General features: G+C 40.5%; 1 protein-coding gene across 1 annotated transcript in view; it reads left to right on the top strand.

Annotated features, from left to right (window-relative positions):
* FBN1 (fibrillin 1) overlaps positions 1 to 19,083 on the top strand; it is a 160,386-nt gene that overhangs the window by 133,876 nt on the left and 7,427 nt on the right. Inside the window, exons 46-63 of the mRNA XM_082488735.1 lie at positions 1,642 to 1,767; positions 2,549 to 2,665; positions 3,069 to 3,197; positions 3,465 to 3,584; positions 4,034 to 4,159; positions 6,388 to 6,537; positions 8,923 to 8,988; positions 9,726 to 9,842; positions 10,198 to 10,317; positions 11,950 to 12,072; positions 12,497 to 12,628; positions 13,210 to 13,335; positions 13,884 to 14,090; positions 14,685 to 14,810; positions 15,028 to 15,150; positions 16,060 to 16,176; positions 16,978 to 17,106; positions 17,895 to 18,014. Of these exons, the coding sequence (XP_082344861.1) occupies positions 1,642 to 1,767; positions 2,549 to 2,665; positions 3,069 to 3,197; positions 3,465 to 3,584; positions 4,034 to 4,159; positions 6,388 to 6,537; positions 8,923 to 8,988; positions 9,726 to 9,842; positions 10,198 to 10,317; positions 11,950 to 12,072; positions 12,497 to 12,628; positions 13,210 to 13,335; positions 13,884 to 14,090; positions 14,685 to 14,810; positions 15,028 to 15,150; positions 16,060 to 16,176; positions 16,978 to 17,106; positions 17,895 to 18,014 (2,274 nt within the window). The remainder of the gene's footprint in view (positions 1 to 1,641; positions 1,768 to 2,548; positions 2,666 to 3,068; positions 3,198 to 3,464; positions 3,585 to 4,033; positions 4,160 to 6,387; positions 6,538 to 8,922; positions 8,989 to 9,725; positions 9,843 to 10,197; positions 10,318 to 11,949; positions 12,073 to 12,496; positions 12,629 to 13,209; positions 13,336 to 13,883; positions 14,091 to 14,684; positions 14,811 to 15,027; positions 15,151 to 16,059; positions 16,177 to 16,977; positions 17,107 to 17,894; positions 18,015 to 19,083) is intronic.

Below are 19,083 nucleotides of genomic sequence, written 5' to 3'. Positions count from 1 at the left end.
CACATATGTATACACGTACCCATTTTATCTCTGTACAATGAGTAGATAAATCTACAATGCATTTTATCTGTCTGTAAGATCAAGGAGAAAACTGCGGGATTCATCTCCCTTTCTGTTTTGTATGATTTCTGTGAGTTAACCACAGTGGTTGAGAACTGGCTAACAGATGGATCTCAGAGGGTTGTGGTTAGTGGTGCAGAGTCTAGTTGGAGGTCAGTAATGAGTGGTGTCCCTCAGGGGTCAGTACTGGGTCCAGTCCTGTTCAATATATTCATCAATGACCTGGATGAAGGGATAGAGTGTACCATCAGCAAGTTTGCTGATGACACAAAACTGGGAGGAGTGGCTGACACGCCAGAAGGCTGTGCCACCTTACAGCATGACCTGGACAGGCTGTAGAGTTGGGCAGAGAGAAACCTTATGAAATTCAACAAGGGCAAGTGTAGGGTACTGCACCTGGGGAGGAATAACCCCATGCATCAGTACAGGTTGGGGGCTGACTTCCTGGAGAGCAGCTCTGTGGAAAGGGACCTGGGAGTCCTGGTGGACAGCAGGATGACCATGAGCCAGCAACATGCCATGGTGGCCAAGAAGGAAAATGGCATCCTGGGGTGCATCAAGAAGAGTGTGGCCAGCAGGTCGAGGGACGTCATCCTCCCCCTCTACTCTGCCCTGGTGAGACTGCATCTGGAGTATTGTGTCCAGTTCTGGGCTCCCCAGTTCAAGAAAGACAGGGAACTGCTGGAGATGGTCCAGCAAAGGGCTACAAAGATGATTAGGGGATTAGAACATCTCTCTTATGAGGAAAGACTGAGGGACTTGGGTCTTTTTAGTCTAGAGAAAAGAAGACTGAGGGGGGATCTTATTAATGCTTACAAATACTTAAAGGGAGGGTGCCAGGGGGATGGGAACACTTTTTTTTCAGTGGTTCCCAGTGATAGAACAAGAGGTAATGGCCACAAACTTGAACATAGGAAGTTCCATCTTAACATGAGAAGGAGCTTCTTTACTTTGAGGGTGGCAGAGCACTGGAACAGGCTGCCCAGAGAGGTTGTGGAGTCTCCCACTCCGGATACATTCAAAACCTGCCTGGACGCCGTCCTGTGCAACTTGCTGTAGGTGACCCTGCTCTGGCAGGTGGGTTGGACTAGATGATCTCCAGAGGTTCCTTCCAACCCTGACCATTCTGTGATTCTGTAATTTGGGCTATAATCAAACGTAGCTAAAAGCAAGTAGTTGCTTTCATGAGAAGGATACAAACTGTGATTTATATGCGGCTTTCCTATCTGCCTCATAGTCGATGGAGAGCACTCAGAAATCTCTCTACGTACAGTTACAGGTTATTAATTCTGCTTTTCAAAGCCATGGCGATGTGCTTTCCCTCCAGCAAGAATTCGTATTTGATAAATATAATTTTTACGCTAAATTTTTTTCAGCTCCACAAATGTTGGAAAAGGTAATTTACAAGCAAGTGGCCCCTTTTCTGAGATTTACTTAGTAATGCTTTTGTCATTAGTAAATTAAAAAGACTATTTTAAATTAGGGTCATGCACTGGATTCTAACTATCATGGTTGCTGTTAAAGCATTTTTCCAGCCCTGCAGTTTAGAAGCCTTAACCTTCACTGTGCCCCTTTTTTCAGATCGGAATGAATGTCAAGAAATTCCCAATATTTGCAGCCATGGGCAGTGTATTGACACTGTTGGAAGTTTCTACTGCATTTGTCACAATGGATTCAAGACCAATGATGACAGAACAATGTGTATAGGCAAGTATATCGAATGAAGCTGTACTTAGGCTCTCCATTAAGATAGTTGTTAAGTCTATCCTCTCTGTCATGAGGAGTTGCATTACAAGAACAGAGATTATGAGCCATTTACCACTAGGCAAAGGTGCAAAAACACCATAGCTGGCAATTAGGAAGCCATTAATGAATGAAGAACATACTCATTATAGTAGACTGAACCCTTAAAAATACATATCCTATCTAATGAACTGCTAATGTGTTAATTTTTCAGGAAAATGTCCCATTCTTCTTAGCATTTTCTGAAGCATTTTGTCTCATTTATTCCTTTAGGCAAGAAATTTAATAGATTAATATTGCAATGCAGCAATTGTAAATAGCCTGCTTCTTAACAGAGTAAGTGACAGGTAGATTTCTTGCCAGAAGAGCGCCCTTTTCAGAAACAGAGTAGTCTTCATAAAGAAGGAAATTCTGTATTTATCCTGTTCACAGCTGTTAGTGCAGTGTCTGTTGTCTAAGCAAGACAAGGAGATTTCAGAATGCTTATGATTAAAGATAGCTTAGAATTCCTTTTGGAAGGGTGAGATAGCAGCCACAGTAAGACAAATGATTGTTGGACCCTTGATTATTTTTGTAGATGCTAATATCAAGTGTATAAACCTGTGCAAAATCTTCTTTTTGGGAAATATGACAATCTCTTCACTCTGTTGGCAGTGGATTATTTCTCTTGCCTGTGGGATAGCTACAGGCTTTCCTTTCTGCATTAGTGATTAAAATTCTTGCTGCTTGTTTTTCTCCTTTGTAGATATTAACGAGTGTGAGAGAGATGCCTGTGGCAACGGCACCTGCAGAAACACCATTGGCTCTTTCAACTGCCGCTGCAATTTGGGATTCATCCTCTCACACAACAATGACTGCATAGGTAAGGAGTGCTGAGACCAGTTACGTGTTTCTAAGACTTTCTACTTCTAATGAAAGTACCATCTTCTCTCTTGAGTTAAGATCGCACCTTGTGTGGTCTGTGTGATTAAAGACAAAAACTGATTTCTTCAGTCTGAAAAGGTCTCTTTGATTGTGCACTCCTCACTTTTCTGTAGCCACTTATATGTTTGTGTGTGATATGTGCCAGTCCTTTTTTCACTCTTGCTTTGACAATCTTACAACATAGACTGATATCGGTATTTTTCCCTCGCTTGCTTTTGAAACAGGAGATTATTTATGTATTATCAGTTACTGTGCCAATATAGTGGAAACAGAAATCTCACCTACCCAATTTCACTTGTTGCAGGTGTTTGTTATATATCTTTCAATGTTATTTTTTGTAGATGTGGATGAGTGTGCAAGTGGAAATGGAATGCTCTGCAGGAATGGTCAGTGTGTGAACACGATCGGGTCCTTCCAGTGTCTTTGCAATGATGGCTACGAGGTGGCTCTGGATGGAAGGACTTGTGTTGGTGAGTGCTTTCTTTTAGGGTAGAAATAAAAGTGTGGCAAACCCTGAGGAGATATTCTTAGTAAAACCGTAGAAGAGGTCAGAGTCAACTGTCACACTGTCATCATTGTGCCTAGCAGAAGAAAACAATGATAAGAAGGTGAGGACTATTCTACTCCTGGGAAGTTCCACCATCAGTTTGATGGAATCAAAATTAAAGCAGCCTCAGTCACAGATTTATTGAGATAACTGCAATTATCTCAAATAAACTGTTTTTCTTTTCTTTTAGATGTCAATGAGTGTGCACTGGAGCCTGGAAAATGCTCACCAGGCACATGTCAGAACTTGGATGGGTCATTCAGATGTATCTGTCCTCCTGGATATGTCCTGCAAAACGACAAATGTGAAGGTGTGTATAGAACAATCCTTCTTCTGTCCCGTGTCCTAACTCCTTAGAGTTGTTACCACTTTCCTCTGCATCTAAAAATGAGTAATGTTTAGTCTTTTGTGGCAGTGTACAGTTCTGAACTGTAGCCACTAGTAAGTGACTCACTCCCCAGCAAAAGTTTCACCAACTTTTTTTTGAATGAGAACTACCTGATCTGATTCCAAGAAAAATCTAATCCCAGGCCTTTTGGTTGATGGTACACTGCTGAGGTTTGCCCACTGCATGAGAATTTGAAAACTGACCCTAGATTTTGCACCTGGATTTCTTGTTCCTCTTTCTGTCTGTTCCTTTGTGTTTGACCTTGTTGTTTTTCAAATCTATTCGATATCAGTGATGTCGTAAGGTTACATTTTATGTAGTATGGCTGTAGACTTTTTTATTTCTCATCTCTTTAATTACTTTTCTTACAGACATTGATGAGTGTGTGGAACAGCCAGAAATTTGTGCCCTGGGCACATGCAGCAACACTCCTGGAAGTTTCAAATGTCTGTGTCCAGAAGGCTTTGTGTTGTCTTCCACAGGAAGGCGATGCCAAGGTAAGTTCATTCCTATTTTTTGGCATTTCAAAATTTGTTTGCTGCTTTATAAAAGCCTTATTAGCTGCCTGTTTCTAATATAAGGAGGCGGCTCTGGACTCAAACTGTGTTTTTCACAAGGAAAACATGATAATTCTGTAGTTGGGGCCAGGTTCTGTCCTGCCCTAACATCTGTTTGTCATTAAAGAGAACATTGCAATAAAAGGGGCGAAGATAATGTTAAACGCACCAGGTTAAGCGAGGAAATCATGTGGCCCTGCGGCCACTTTCTTGCACCCCTGAAAGAAACGTTGAGGCTACCTGGAATCTGTAGAGACTGTGACATGTCTGACATGGAGACGGAGCACAAACACAGCCGGGAGACTACTGCAATGCACTGCTAAAGGCAGAATTTCCATGAATAAGGCTGTTCTTAGCACTTATCAAATTATCCATAACACTTGTTATATGCTATTCCTCTCCACAGATGTGTGGGTGGAAAAGATAGGAGGAAAAAAATTGCAGTGTTTTGCGGACAATAAGTACCTATCTGCTTAGAAACGTCTGAAGCATCTTTTAGCTTCTAGCTTGCTACATACACTGTTCAGAGCCTAAACATGGGTACTGAGACAGAAATCAGATGCTAAAAGCTGGACATCTAGTACCAAAAAGCCACAGGTTAGCTTATTTTGTGGATAAAGAACAAGCACAGGAAACTAGGGAGTGAGTTATTTTAAAGACTTTCAAAATTATTAAATAGATACATCATTAAATGTCCTATACACAGTGTGCACAGTGGGAACCACTGATGAGTAAGACCTTTATAAGGACCTCTGTAGTTATGCTTGGCACAGAACAGTGATGCTTGTTGACACCATAGTGAGTTCTTCACTTCACAGTGGGCTAAATGAAACTGTGGTTTTGGTAAAAATGAATCCAACCTGCAGTAAACATTCATCCAAGTCTCCAAACCACCACGCAGTTTGGCACAGTTACTTCATTCAACTTCAAGAAAGCAGCACGGCTGTTTTAACTGGGCTTTTGTAGCTTATATAAATGATGTTTCTTCAGTCTGAGGGTATTATTCTCTTCAGGTAAGGAGAGTCACAAAAAAAACCCTAAGAAAGCTGGAGAGGGGCTTTTTACAAGGGCATGTAGTGATAGGACAAGGAGTAATAGTTTCTAAGTGGAAGAGGGTAGATTTAGAATAGATAGGAAGAAATTTTTCACTATGAGGGTGGTGAGACATTGGAACAGGTTGCCCAGGGAAGTTGTGGAGGCCCCATCCCTGGAGGTGTTCAAGGCCAGGCGGATGGGGCTTTGAGCAACCTGGTTTAGTGGGAGGTGTCCCTGCCCATGGCAGGGGGAGTGGAACTAGATGATCTTTAAAGTCCCTTCCAATTTAAGTGATTCTGTGAAACAAAACCATAAAAAAGAATGCAACCTAATCTTCTCCTTTAGGAAAACAGGCCACTGTTTCACAGATAACGTCAGAGGAAAATGCACACTTGTGTGTATGAACTTCTAAGTGTGCTTCTCCCCATCTCCTGAAGAAAACTGTGGTTTTCTTCAGGCCAAGCAAAGTTTTGTTTAAAACTTCCCATTACCTAGAACTTTTGTAAAATCTGGACGTTGCCCAGCTGCAGCTGGAAAACTGGATGAGCAGCTGCTTCCACAACTGCCCTGTTGCAGTCCCCCTGCCAACGCAGGGAGCTGCCAGCTCTCTGCCTCCTGGATGCTTGTGGTCTGTGATCTCAGCTCTTTTCCAGCATCCTGGGATTAAAATGTAGTGCCACTGGGCCAGTTTTCTTTCTCTGTGTGTACCTTAGAGCAGAATGAGGAAGGAAAGCACTATTGAAATTGCCTCTCATTTTAACACTACATGGTATTATCATTGCAAGTTGATTAAAATCGCTTGACTTCAGTGATTCTTATTAATAACAGGAGTGGGGATAAGAGGGGAGTACAGGCGTTCCATCTCTGCTGGACAAAAGAGAAAAACCCTTCTTTTCCATGACTGAAGTAGGACACTCTATCCCTCTATCTAGCTTTCCTTTACTGCAGTAGAGAGCTCCCCTCCCTCTTCAGATCTTCCCCAGTCAGAGACAATAATTCTGCTTCTTGATAGACTCAGAAGTTGGGTGTTTTGTTGGGGGGGGGGGTGTCTCCCGTAATTTTGCAATTAACACCTCTAAGTAAAAACTGTGCCAAAGTAACCCTAACGACTCATAATGTTTTTCTCTACACAGATCTGAGAGTAAGTTACTGCTTTACCAAATTTGAAGATGGAAAATGTTCTGTGCCGAAGTCCCGAAACCATTCCAAACAAGAGTGTTGCTGCGCCTTGAAGGGACAGGGATGGGGAGATCCCTGTGAACTCTGCCCAGAGGAAGCAGATGGTGCGTTATTGGCTAGGTTACCTTGCTGTCGTGATAGCCTCTCAGAACTGAAAGAATGTTGGGAATCTTATAAGAAGGAATTAGGAAAAATAGTTTTCCTGAGGTGTTTAACCCTAATAATTGTCATTGCTCTCTGAAAAGTAGATGCAGTCTCAAAAAACATATTTCTCGCATCGTCCAGTCTCAAGCATATTCCTTGTTTGCTTATAGGTTTGTTAGTATGATTAGGTGATGAGTATTTTGCTCTGGAGGTGTCACATACTGAAAGCGGAAAGTAGTAGGTCCTTGATAGGCTCTTGAGTGGAAATACCTGCAAGAAACAAATAGAATTCATCTAATTGTAAATAAGAAGGGGTGCCATAAACAGGAAATCTATTTAAAAAAAAAACAACACCACAACAGTCCAACTAGATCCACATCTGAACCTTGTTACATTTTATGACTACATTTTGTTATTAAAAAAAGTCTAAATTTGCAATCTTATCAATATGAATGAATTTCAAAAGTAGCAGGGAATGACAAAACACAGGCCTTGATGAAGGAAAGCCTCGCTGGACTGTTGCTAAAGAAACACTTTCCTTTGTTAGTATCCTTTGTAAGACTGAGTAACTAGGCATCAAGCAAGTCAACAGGCCTTTGTGCCATCGTGGTGCAATTTGCTCAACGGACTTTAATCCATGCTGACAAATGTGGTTAACAGCATTACTGGTTTCAGTAATACATTAATACAGTTAATTTCTTTAATAAGTCATGTAGATGTTTTGCAGACAATCCTCACAAAAGCCAAGGGAAGAAAAGAGAATCAGATGTGCCAGTTGCAGCATTCCTCCTGTGCTTATTGCCTGTGCGTGTTTCATTCCGTTGCCCCAGAGCATTTGAACTAAAGTCAGTTGGAAAAGCATGGTATACATCACAGCATTTCCTTGGGGTGTCAGCACATAGATTTTTCACAGTCCAAACTGTTCTCAAAGGATGGTATCAAGGCCATTTTACTCATCCTTTAAAAAAGAAGTATCTTTAAGATATCTGAGTCTGGGAAATTTGTGTCTTGGCATGTCATGGACAGTGGAATTGTTTCTTTTATAAACAAACAAAAAAAACCCCTCAATTGTAATCTCACGCGTGTTCTCCATCGTCTGTGATCCGAATGCAGGCTGGCAAGCTCAAGCTTATATGCCACCTGAAGTGTCCATCTGAAAGCTTGAGCAACAGGCAGGCTTTGCGCTGCCCAGCTGCCCAGGGCTGTTTCCCACTCACAGCCTAGCAGTGTGCCAGACACTGAAGCTTTCAGGGCAAGTGTTCATCTACATTTAGTTCTCTTTTGTTCAACTTCAGCAAAGATCAGTTAAATGTGTTTCAACTAGAGAAAGCGTAACACTTGTTATGTCTGTTATTGTATTGTATTTTACTGCTGCACTGTAAACCTCTTTGCAGCCTACTGAATTTGCAAAAGAAAAAATGAAATCTTGTCAAGGGTTCTGTGATGTTCTGAGCATGGTTGGTAGAGAATATGCTCAGCAGTATTTTGAGATGGTTTGAATTAGTCCTGTGTCCATCTGTCTGCTCAAAATACAGTTTAGAGGGGAAAGCTGGAAGGTTTGTTTCGGTTGCAAGACTTGTAGTTTTTGAGTGTGTGTCAGACCCAAAACTAGAGGAGTTTCTGAAGCTGAAGGATCTTTATGATTCCTCATTGCATTTTGGTCCACCAGAGTGGGAATTTATGATTTCTTATTCATTCTAATGCCAAGAATATACCAAGTAATTTGCAAAAGTAAGGGAGTACATGCTTTCTGCAACAAAAAATAGAGAATGTCACGTTCTCAAAAGACTTATATCACCTTTAAATCTTCAAAAAACACACAGAAAACCTTGTGGATTTGTAAACTAAGTGGTGACTTCACTCTAAGCTGAATGCAGAAATTTTGCTCTCAGCCTACCTATAATACGATTACTACTTACTCTAGAACTAGAGATTGGCATGCTTTAAGGGGCTGCTAACATGACTACAGATTAAATTGTGTCATCTTCAGAAAATGTAGGAAATCTTTCATTTACAACAGAAAAGAATGCAGTTACTAGTATTGATACTTTTAAAATTGAAATATTGCATTAGTTTTTCCTTAAAGGAAGTTAAGTAATGCTAATTATTCACAGAATTTTACATATACAGCAGATCAGATGAAATGTAAAGTGAGCATACAGTTTTTGCATGAATGTAAGATTAAATTATAAGTTTATACATTTACATACTATATTTTTGGATCTGAACATGGGGAAGATGAATTGGTATCAATGGTTACTTGTGTAGCTCATGGGTAATGCTGATCACCAACATAGACTTTAACATGTGGTTTGATTTTTTATTTTTATTTTTATTTTTTACAGAGGCGTTCAGACAAATTTGTCCATTTGGAATTGGCATCCTTGTTGGACCTGGTGACGCAAGACTGGGTAAGCGCCCGAACTGCATGATGCCGTTGTTACATCGGTATGCCATTCTCTATGCATAAGCCATTCTCCCTTTCAATTGAGAATAACATCTCTGCAACTATTTACAAAAGCCATCAATTGTGGAAACTTCTATACATTTTTTTTTTCAATTATTTATACCAATTTTAAATTCAAGCTTGAATATCTCATATATCAGAAATTAAACTTCTTTCAGGGTAGAGTATTTAGCTTTTTAATTTATGCTGAACAGACTTGCTAGTGATCTTATATAGGATCTAGAGAATGCATCACATGGCATACCTGTCTTTTCTTATACAACATATGTAGCCTGTTTACAGTAAATGGTTTTAATCCTCCAGAAGTGCAAACCACAGTTTCCCAGATCCCTTCAGTACATTCTGTTCTCTCCCAAGACAAACAGCACTTCAGCCTTATTGGCAAAAGTTTTCACTTAAGAAGTGCTGCATGACTACAGCTTTTCATATCTACTCCTCTCCCTGTAGCCCCAGTTGGAGAGATTTTTTTATCCAACATTTAGAATCCATTTCACTTCTGCATTCTGAAAGTTGGCCTGCAAGACAAATTCTGTGTCCTCATCCTAATGCATCAAAATTCAAATATTACTATTTTTTTGTGCTCTTGGGAATATTTCTCACCAGAATGCTTGTTCTTTGAGAGAAGTCTAAAAGCATGTGAAGACAGTTGCACTTACTGTGTTGTTTGTATTTCTGGTTAAGATGTGGATGAGTGCCTTGATCCAGATAACTGTAAATTTGGGCAGTGTATCAACACAGATGGGTCTTTCCGCTGTGAATGTCCATATGGTTACATCCTACAAGGAGCTCAATGTGTGGGTAAGTATAGCTGTTTCATCTTCCATTTTAAAGAATCTCCTGAATTGCTAAGTATGGCATTAAGGAGTAATGGGGTTATATTATTCTAATGTTGTGGGGTCTCCATTCCTTCTGGTGCTTAAAACCTGCCAGGGCAGGGCCTGAGCAATCTGCTCCAAGCTGTTCCTGCTCCTGCTCTGGCAGGTAACTTCTAGCGATCCTAAATAATGCTAGGACTCTGTGACTCTAGTTCAATAACTTGAGTTCTTGGATTTTGTATTTTTGTATTTTTTTGGTTGTACATCAACAACATAGATTTTATACCTTTTTGCTTGAGTATAACCATCTATTCTTGCCTTGATTTAACTGCTTGCAGATACTGATGAATGTGCTGTTGGAAACCCATGTGGAAATGGAACTTGCAGAAATGTGGTGGGAGGTTTTGAATGCACCTGCGTTGAGGGATTTGAGCCTGGACCGATGATGACCTGTGAAGGTGAGACTCCCGTGTGTTAAGGGCTGTCATTGTAGTTGTGTGCTGAAACAGTTTGCCGATTTCAGAAATGACTGAGGAGAGTAAAGCAGCTTAAAAACAAAAATATGGACATTTGGAACAATGCATCTTTATCTGAAACAGAAAAATAAGTTCCTCCTTTTGTGGTGCCTTTTTCTAACTGGAGGTTGTGTGAACAGAACTTTCAGGTCGTATCGGCTAAGGGACTGCCTGGAGAGGAGCATGTTGGGGTACTACAGTGTCTCCAGAAGAGTCCACAGAAATGCTACTTATTGTCTATATGGTTTTTGCTTACCTCCTAGATGACCCTTGAGTGAAGAGAGTTACTGTGGATGGGCTGCTTGGGTTTACTGGGGAAGAAACAGGGAACAAACCAGAAAATATAAATACAGTACTAGACAATTACCATGGTACCTGTATGTTGAATATTTTTTATGCTTTGGTCACTCATTTCAAAAATAAAAATTTGAAAATGCACGAAGAAGGGAGGAGTAAGGAAGATCACAGTTATAGAAGGGACGTGCAGAAAATTAATTAAACTAGAATTTTTCAGTGTGGAAAATGTGTTTGAAGAGATACATGATTTAAATTTATAAAGCCACAAGTGGTAAAGGTACCAAAAATAGAGGGAACAGGTTAGACAAACCAAAGCAAACATTTCTGTATGCATAGTACTTACTTAAGTTGTGGAACTCTTTGCTGCAGAATATTAGTGAGGCCACAAGTATAAATTGACCCAGAAAGAGATTGTACAAATTTATGTGGGAATCCATCAGTGGAAATTAAGCTTGATAGTTTGGTTGTGGCTTTTGGCTGTGAAAGTCCTTAAACTGAGAGGCTGTATCAGGGGAAAGATCTCTGCATACATGATTTTTTTATTATTTTTTTTTTAATACTCCTCTTCTGTTACAACCAGAGAGAGGAGAATGTCCTAGGACATCCTGGCACTCTCTCCTGACCTGACACAACTGTTCCTAAATGATCTGCCACAATCTATTTGTTTGCAAGGCCATACAAAGAATGCTTCTATTTTTGCATCAGCTTGCATTAGTTTTATATACAGTTAGAGATTCGTTCACTTCCCTGTGGAATTTGGGTGAAAGCTCACATTGCGAAGGAGGAGTTAGCGGAGTGCATAAGCATCATTATATAGCAGTAATTACTCAAATAGCCCAGAGCGTATGTAAATGCACTTCAAAATAATGTTTCTAGTAAGATTATTGTTTTATGGAGTTCAGTATTCAAAGATGCTGAATTAGTGCATCTAGAATTTAAAAATAACCAGTTATAAAAACTGAGCCTAGATGTGGAAAAGATACAGTTTTAACTCAGACAGTATTTTGGCAACATGGATCTGGAATTATTTCCATTGGCTGCTTGCCGTTGCAGATATTGAAACTTCAGGTAGCTGTGCAAACATCCCGGCATGTCTGGTGCCTGCTCATATACAGAACTCCATAATGAGTAGAACCATGGGTCCCCAGCTATTAAAATTTAGCCCTCAGTAAACTGGGATCTGTGGTATTGCCCGTACCTAAAACCTGTGCACTCAAGTCTGCTGAATTTTACAAAAGCATGTTTCACTTCCCCCGTGGTCTTTTGCTCCAAATCCAGATGTCAACGAGTGCATTCAGAACCCTCTGCTCTGCGCATTCCGCTGCGTGAACACTTTTGGATCCTATGAATGCAAGTGCCCCACGGGGTATGTTCTACGAGAGGACCGGAGAATGTGCAGAGGTAAAGCTCCTACCAGACTCTCACAGTTATGAGATAATGATTTCAAGTTCCTGCAGGGGTAGGGCTCTGACTCACTGTGCTATTGGGCCAGAGTTTTAATCCCAGGAAGTAGCTGAGTCAGAAAGAATTTGGGATGAAATTCTATGGTTTGCATTATACAGTTGGTTGTATTAGCCCTGTCCTGCCTGTAAACTTATACATCTGCATAAAGTGAGGTCATATCAGATGATACGGTTTTGTCTTGCCCTGAAAATGGGCATTTGGGAGAAATCAATTTGCTCTAGGCTAGTATATCTTATGGTTAGTTTAGCACAATAAAAGTTTGTGTGGGGTTTGATTATGATTGAAATTCCAGTCAGAATTTACTATTTTGAATTTCCAGGATTGTCTCTCTATGTAATGAAGTCTAAATCTTGTGTTTTAGATCAGAATGAGTGTGAAGAAGGAGTTCATGACTGTGACTCAAAACAGATGGAGTGCAAAAACCTAATTGGCACCTATATGTGTATCTGTGGACCGGGTTATCAGCGCAGACCAGATGGGGAAGGCTGTATAGGTAATGACACTGAAGTGTTGAAGCTCTTGAAACACAGTTCCTCAACAGAGCTGAAAATTTTGGATTTAACAGTATTAAGGAACTCGGAGGAAAAGTTCCACAACTGCCTGTGTAATGGATCTATCAGTGCCCTACAGGCTTTGCTTCGCTACCAAGTAGAAAATCTGGATGGGGCTGCCTTTACAATCAGTTTGTACTCTGGTGCTGAATTGTTCCGAGTGAAGAAAGCAGAGAATTGGGCCCATTGCTGTAGCTTGTTTGTCTCTGTAAGCGTGAATGAGAGTAAATCTGAATTGGTTTAAAACTTTGGATGGCATTCAGAAGTGCAGTCTTAACTATGAAAAATTTTGAAAACCAGTGAGGAATATATTGCAGAGAAAACATAGCAACAAAATATATAGTACTGTGAGGTAGATGGTCATCTTTCCTCTGAAAATTGAATAAAAGAGACTTTTTATTAAAAATAAAAATAAAGTTTAACCAGGCAGAATGCATAGCTTAAGAACTCCATACTGAATTTTCTAATGTGCATTAATCCACTTAATAGCCTTGATTTTTGTCATATCACTTCGAAAATGCAGATGAGAATGAATGTCAGACCAAACCTGGGATCTGCGAGAATGGCCGCTGTGTAAACACAGTGGGAAGTTACAGATGTGAATGCAACGAGGGATTCACTGTCAGCGATGCCCAGAACGAATGCCTTGGTAAGCTGCACACCCTGATGAACTTGATACTTGATAATGAACACTTTGATAGCAGAAACTGTGGTTGAACTTAAATTTAGGAATGTATCGTGAGTAAACGTGCTCTTGAATTTGCGTGTCTTCTGGGCTTTGTAAGTAGGTGCCCTCCTGCGGGTTCATTCTGCTCATGCTAACAGTAAGCCTGCTTCAGTCAGTCCGGTTGGGTTGACTTGCTGTGAAAGCTGGTTTCAGTCAGCTTGGAATTACTCTGCCTTTTCTTTGGTCCTGATTTTCAGCCAGTCCTTTTTCTCTCAGTTCAAACAGAGACGTATATTCTTATAAGCATAATGTAACTTGTCTTCCACTTTCTGCTAAATTTCCCGTCTTATTTGTTTCCCTTAGATGTCGTGCTCTCTTTCTTACTGCTGGTAGTCTTTCACTCTCAGTTCCACAGTCCCAGGGTGAAGTATGCCCTTTCTTTTATATTTCCGACTAAATTCCTAATATCTCATGACCCTCTGGAGGTCGTCACCATTAGGATTCTCTGTGATGCATAATTTGTCTTCCAGACAACAGGGAAGGCTACTGCTTCACTGAAGTCTTACAAAGTATGTGTCAAATCGGATCAAGCAACAGGAACTCTGTCACCAAGTCTGAATGCTGCTGTGATGGTGGCCGAGGCTGGGGGCAAAACTGCGAGGTCTGCCCCTTCCCAGGCACCGTGGCCTTCAAGAAGCTTTGCCCTCATGGCCGAGGATATATGTCTAATGGAGCAGGTACTGACTTTTCTATTAAAGGACCTCTTACACAATGTCAAATTCAGTGATAAATTATAAACTCTTTCTTTTTGCATATTTGAACACTGTGAGGTCCTAAATATTTTGGGTATAGGTTCAAATTTTCTGAGAGTTTTTATGTTGAGACAGTACAGTCCTTTGGGAGGAGGGTGCGTAGCCAGAGGTATCCATCCCAACTTGGCAGATACTTACTTTGCATGCTGGTTGACTGACACGCACTCGAATGGGCATTTGCACTCTCACATTTGAGTGTGTTGTAGTGGCAGATTAAGAGCTGTTTGTGTACATGAAAGCAAAGTGATGTTTGATTTGTGGAGGCTAATACATGATCAGCTCCGGTTGTTTGCATCCACTTAAGGCTTGTTCATTGCATTTGAAAGTTAGATTAATGCTCCATACCATATTTTTCCTCCTAATATTTCTGCTTAATCTGTGCAATATTTCATTATTTTATGTATTTTTTTTTATTTTATGTAGGGCATGAGTTTGTTTTACGTCAGGTCACAAGAGTCTGTTGAAGCTGTATAAAATCAGTTCTTGTTCGGTTGTGAACTAACCCTCATTTAATTGCAGATATTGATGAGTGCAAGGTTATTCATGATGTCTGCCGTAATGGGGAATGCATCAATGAGAGGGGATCTTATCGCTGTCATTGCAACCTTGGCTATACTACAGATATAACTGGCACTCTTTGCATAGGTAGGTTATTCATTGTGCTGTATGTATATAAAGTTTATTACTAAGAGATGACTTGAAGAAGGAAATACAAAGATTTTGGAAAATAAGAAGAGAAAATGTCATTCGTTAGAATGCTTTGGGGATTTTCATTTCCTTCTGATATCTCCTGAGCATTTTAAAAAACATTATCACAGATCTTGGTTATCAGCACTGAGGTATCTGGTTTTGCTTCTTCTAGATCTGAATGAATGTAATGAGTCCCCAAAACCTTGCAATTTCATCTGTAAAAACACAGAGGGGAGCTTCCAGTGTTCATGTCCGAAAGGCTACATTCTGCAAGAAGATGGGAGAAGCTGCAAAGGTAAAAATCAAGAAAAGAATTGACTACAGCAACTATGTGTTTCACAGGCAAATACCAATTCAAGGACATTGAAATTATGTAAATCTGTCTCCTTGATTCGTGTGAGTATTTCTACTAAAGACAGTGGAAGTGGCCTGCACAGGGTGGAGCTGGTATTTCAGTTAGTTCTTTGATAATCTGGATGAACTGTAGATCCACAGGAACTTTTGCAGGCTAATGGCAGCTGATCTTAAAAGACTTCATAACTAATAGAATATATGATTGGTTTTATTTTGCTAAGCATGTTGCTTTAAGCCATATTTTTTGGTCATATATGTATCTTAATGGATACAAAGATGAGCATGGTTTGCAGTGTGTTGTCCAGCATCAACAGAGGTTTAACTTACCGCCTCTGCAGCATGCTGAGTAAGGGACATAAATGCAGGAGAGATTTTGAAATGTTCATTATAATTTCATTTATGTAGCAAAGATCTGACTGAAACCACGCAAGTTAGAGCAGCAGTTCTAAACTTGGCATGGGAAATGATGGTGTCCTTTGTCATTAGCACTTAAATACTTCTTTCGGAGTAATAGCATGCCTCAATGCAATACTGGTTTGCAACCTGCCGCTGCTTCTCATGAAGATGGTGACTTCCCATTTATTGACTGCAGTGAGAGCAGACATATATTATATAACAGCATCTTTCCGACAGATGAGAGCAGTGTCTGTAATCCAGCGTTAGCTCTGAAGTCCCATTCATTACATGTGGGGCTTCACGTGAGAGGAACTGGAAGCCAGTGTGGAAAGCAAGATGTAGATTCAAAAGGCTTGATTTGATACATTATTAATTTGCCCCTCTCTAAGTCCAGCTGAACTGTCAGATCCTCCATGGGGAACATAAGTGAAAAATGTTTTCTTGGGTTTTTTAGATCTTGATGAATGTGCAACAAAGCAGCACAACTGCCAGTTCCTTTGCGTCAACACTATTGGGGGATTCACTTGTAAATGTCCTCCTGGATTCACTCAGCACCATACAGCCTGCATTGGTAAGTGACGTAGGAATGTAGATGCAGATTTGGGATTCATTACTGACTCTTATTCCAGAAGCAAAGTAGCAAGGAGGTGAAATCAGCTTCCTGAGAAACCAAATGGAAGCATAGGCCAGGTTCTGACCCCCATCCCAGAACCTCTTTGTAGAATATGCAGAGGCCCTCCCTCCTACCTTCCCTTGTTTTCATAATTTGTGTCTTTGAATTTTGCACTTGGAAGAATCAGACGGTAAAAACACCAATTTGTAATTCTTGCCTTATCCTTTCTTACCTGTTGAGCAATAAAAATAGTTGTAGTTCTGTTCCTGTAGTTCATTGCCGGACTTACATTAGAGATCATGTCAAGGCTTCTTGAAACAGAAAGCATGAAATACACATTTCTGCAGTTGTCCTTTAAACACATACCCATTAGGTCTGTGGAAACTTTAAACAAAACTACTTCCTGCAAAATACACTTTCTGCTCTGCAAGTTGGATCCTGCCTGTGGCAGTCTGATGATCCTGTGGTACCAGTGTGAATTTTGGGATGTTTGAAGACTAGAACATCAAACTCTGTATTCTTGGTGAAGAAAAGGAGTGTTTCCCTTCCCATAGCTGTTGGTAGTGTTTCCAAATGAAAAAGAAGGCAATGTAAGCTCTCCTTCTGTAATGCAATGTAAAAAGTTGAGAGGGCAGTAAGACAGCTACGTTATTGATGTTTCTGTACCTGTTGCCACAAACTGTTCATTGTTAGCGTTGCTAAATGATCACCTTCACAGCAAGGAATAAAAAGTAACCCTTAGGCTTTGGTTTCCTTCAGATAATAATGAGTGTGCTACTGAAATCAACTTATGTGGGGCGAAGGGCATTTGCCAGAATACACCAGGAAGTTTTGTTTGTGAGTGTCAACGTGGCTTCTCACTTGATCAAACTGGACTTAGCTGTGAAGGTAAGTACAAAACACAGTGCACTTAACTTGGCCTTCTCTTGCTTTCCTTCATCTTCTCCCAGCCATACTGACATCCAAGGAGAGACCTACGGAGTAAGCACCAAAACCTATGGAGTAAGCATGTGAAGGTTAAAGGGGAGCGGGGGTTGGAAATTTAGCAGCAAGGACAGATAGTTTCTGAGGAGACTTATATTTAGCCTGGAATGTTTTAGTTTAAGTATTGTAAGTTCTGGGAACTTCTGTTGAATCCTGCATGGATTTCTGAGGGACTCGCCAAGGACAGGAAGTCTTGCATCTCCAAAGCAACCTGCTAAAGAGAGAGTTGAAGGGCTACAGGCTTTATTTCTCTGGGTCGCTAGAGCCTCTAGAGGCTGGGATAGAGTTTACTTTGCTTTGAAAAGTGATATCCTGGGATTACTGGGCTGAATGCTTGGGTAAAAGCAAGGGACTGTCTGCTGTGGAGCTGGGAGCCTTAGGAAAGCCTTGGGGGTCGCATATGCAAATGGCTTTCTGCTTTCTGCTCCAAAGCAGAATGCAAAAACTCTGAAAATTGTGGCTGAATTTGAGCTTTCAGTAGTTTTCAGCCTTAAGTGAATTGCTGTGGAGCCAGAAATCCAAACCTGACAGACCCAAAGTGGTGTCCCAGCACTGGTCGGTTTTGGAAGATCCTGAAATATACCTCTATATTTGTGATATATGAATATATATGATTATTTGTAACATACTTTTCAAATATAGCATAATTTGAGATTCTCTCCCAAAACTCAGAGTGTATCTCACCTTTTCAGATGTTGATGAATGTGATGGAAACCACCGGTGTCAGCATGGCTGCCAAAATATAATTGGAGGATACAGGTGTAGCTGCCCACAAGGATATCTCCAGCATTACCAATGGAACCAATGTGTTGGCAAGTCACTTTTTTAAATTCATACATTAAAATGCATATTACCTTTGTGAGCAGCAAGAAGCGAAGGGCAGTGTGCAGTTTCCCATATTTTCTTTTTCTGATTATAATTTAGTACGTTCAGCAGAGTTGCATTACAAATGTGTGCTCCCGTGGAAGGCAGAGTCAATATGAAGCACCCAGTAGCCAGTGTCGTGGTTCAACAAGTGTTTAAGCATAAAATTATCCTTGGGGGTGCTAGAAGTTGTGTGGACTTTGAGAGAACTTGTGTTACTCATGTGTTTTGTGGTCTGAACAAAGGAAGTCTTACTTGGCTGTTCAACAGTCTCTGCTCAGACATAGATCCTGTCTGAGAGCTGATGGTGGGTTGAACCTGGCAGACTCAGAAACACAAGTTTGGATTGTTAAATTGTAAAATTAAACTTCTGGCCCAAAGCCTCTTAAAAATCTATTAAAATCCTACTTGATCAGTGCTTTTATCATTCTTACAACACCTACAGGAAGGCTGCTGTGCTTAAGCCTCTTCTCTGTGCAGAATTTAAAGATGCGTCCTTACAGCTTTGGGATACAGTTTATAACAAGTGCTTACAGGACAATTCTGGTACTAAATAACAAATGCTAGTGCTCTTTATTTATGTTAAAAAGTAAATACACTGGTGAATTCAAATGCTTATTTCTTCCCTGTCTAAACTTTGGTTCTGTCCCAAGTCTTTGAGCCCTCATAGATGGGGCTGCGTGTGCAGAGCATTGGTGCTGGATATGACTTGAGCAGACAGAACTGGGTCCTCTGCAGAAGTCATGGGAAAAGTCTCCGTACATTTCAGCAGTATTGTATGTAACGTATTCAAACAAGAGAAACATGAATCGTTTTTCCTCTGGTGACAGTTATGTGCATTTTTAGTCACTTTTAATGGGCTTCATACAAGCTAGCCTTGTGTGGATACCCGGAGATGTGTTTGATGACCTCTTTGAGAACAAAGGGCTTCATAACTCTTTGTTTGGCTTTTTTTTTTTTCAGAAACATAAAAATGCTTTTGCTTGTTATCACTGTGGTGCTCTAGGGAGGTCTCTG

Source organism: Vanellus vanellus, assembly GCF_965231255.1.
Source record: "Vanellus vanellus genome assembly, chromosome: 11".
NCBI classification, from domain to species: domain Eukaryota; kingdom Metazoa; phylum Chordata; class Aves; order Charadriiformes; family Charadriidae; genus Vanellus; species Vanellus vanellus.
The sequence above is the reverse complement of the archived record's forward strand: the minus strand, read 5'-3'. Positions and strand labels throughout refer to the sequence as shown.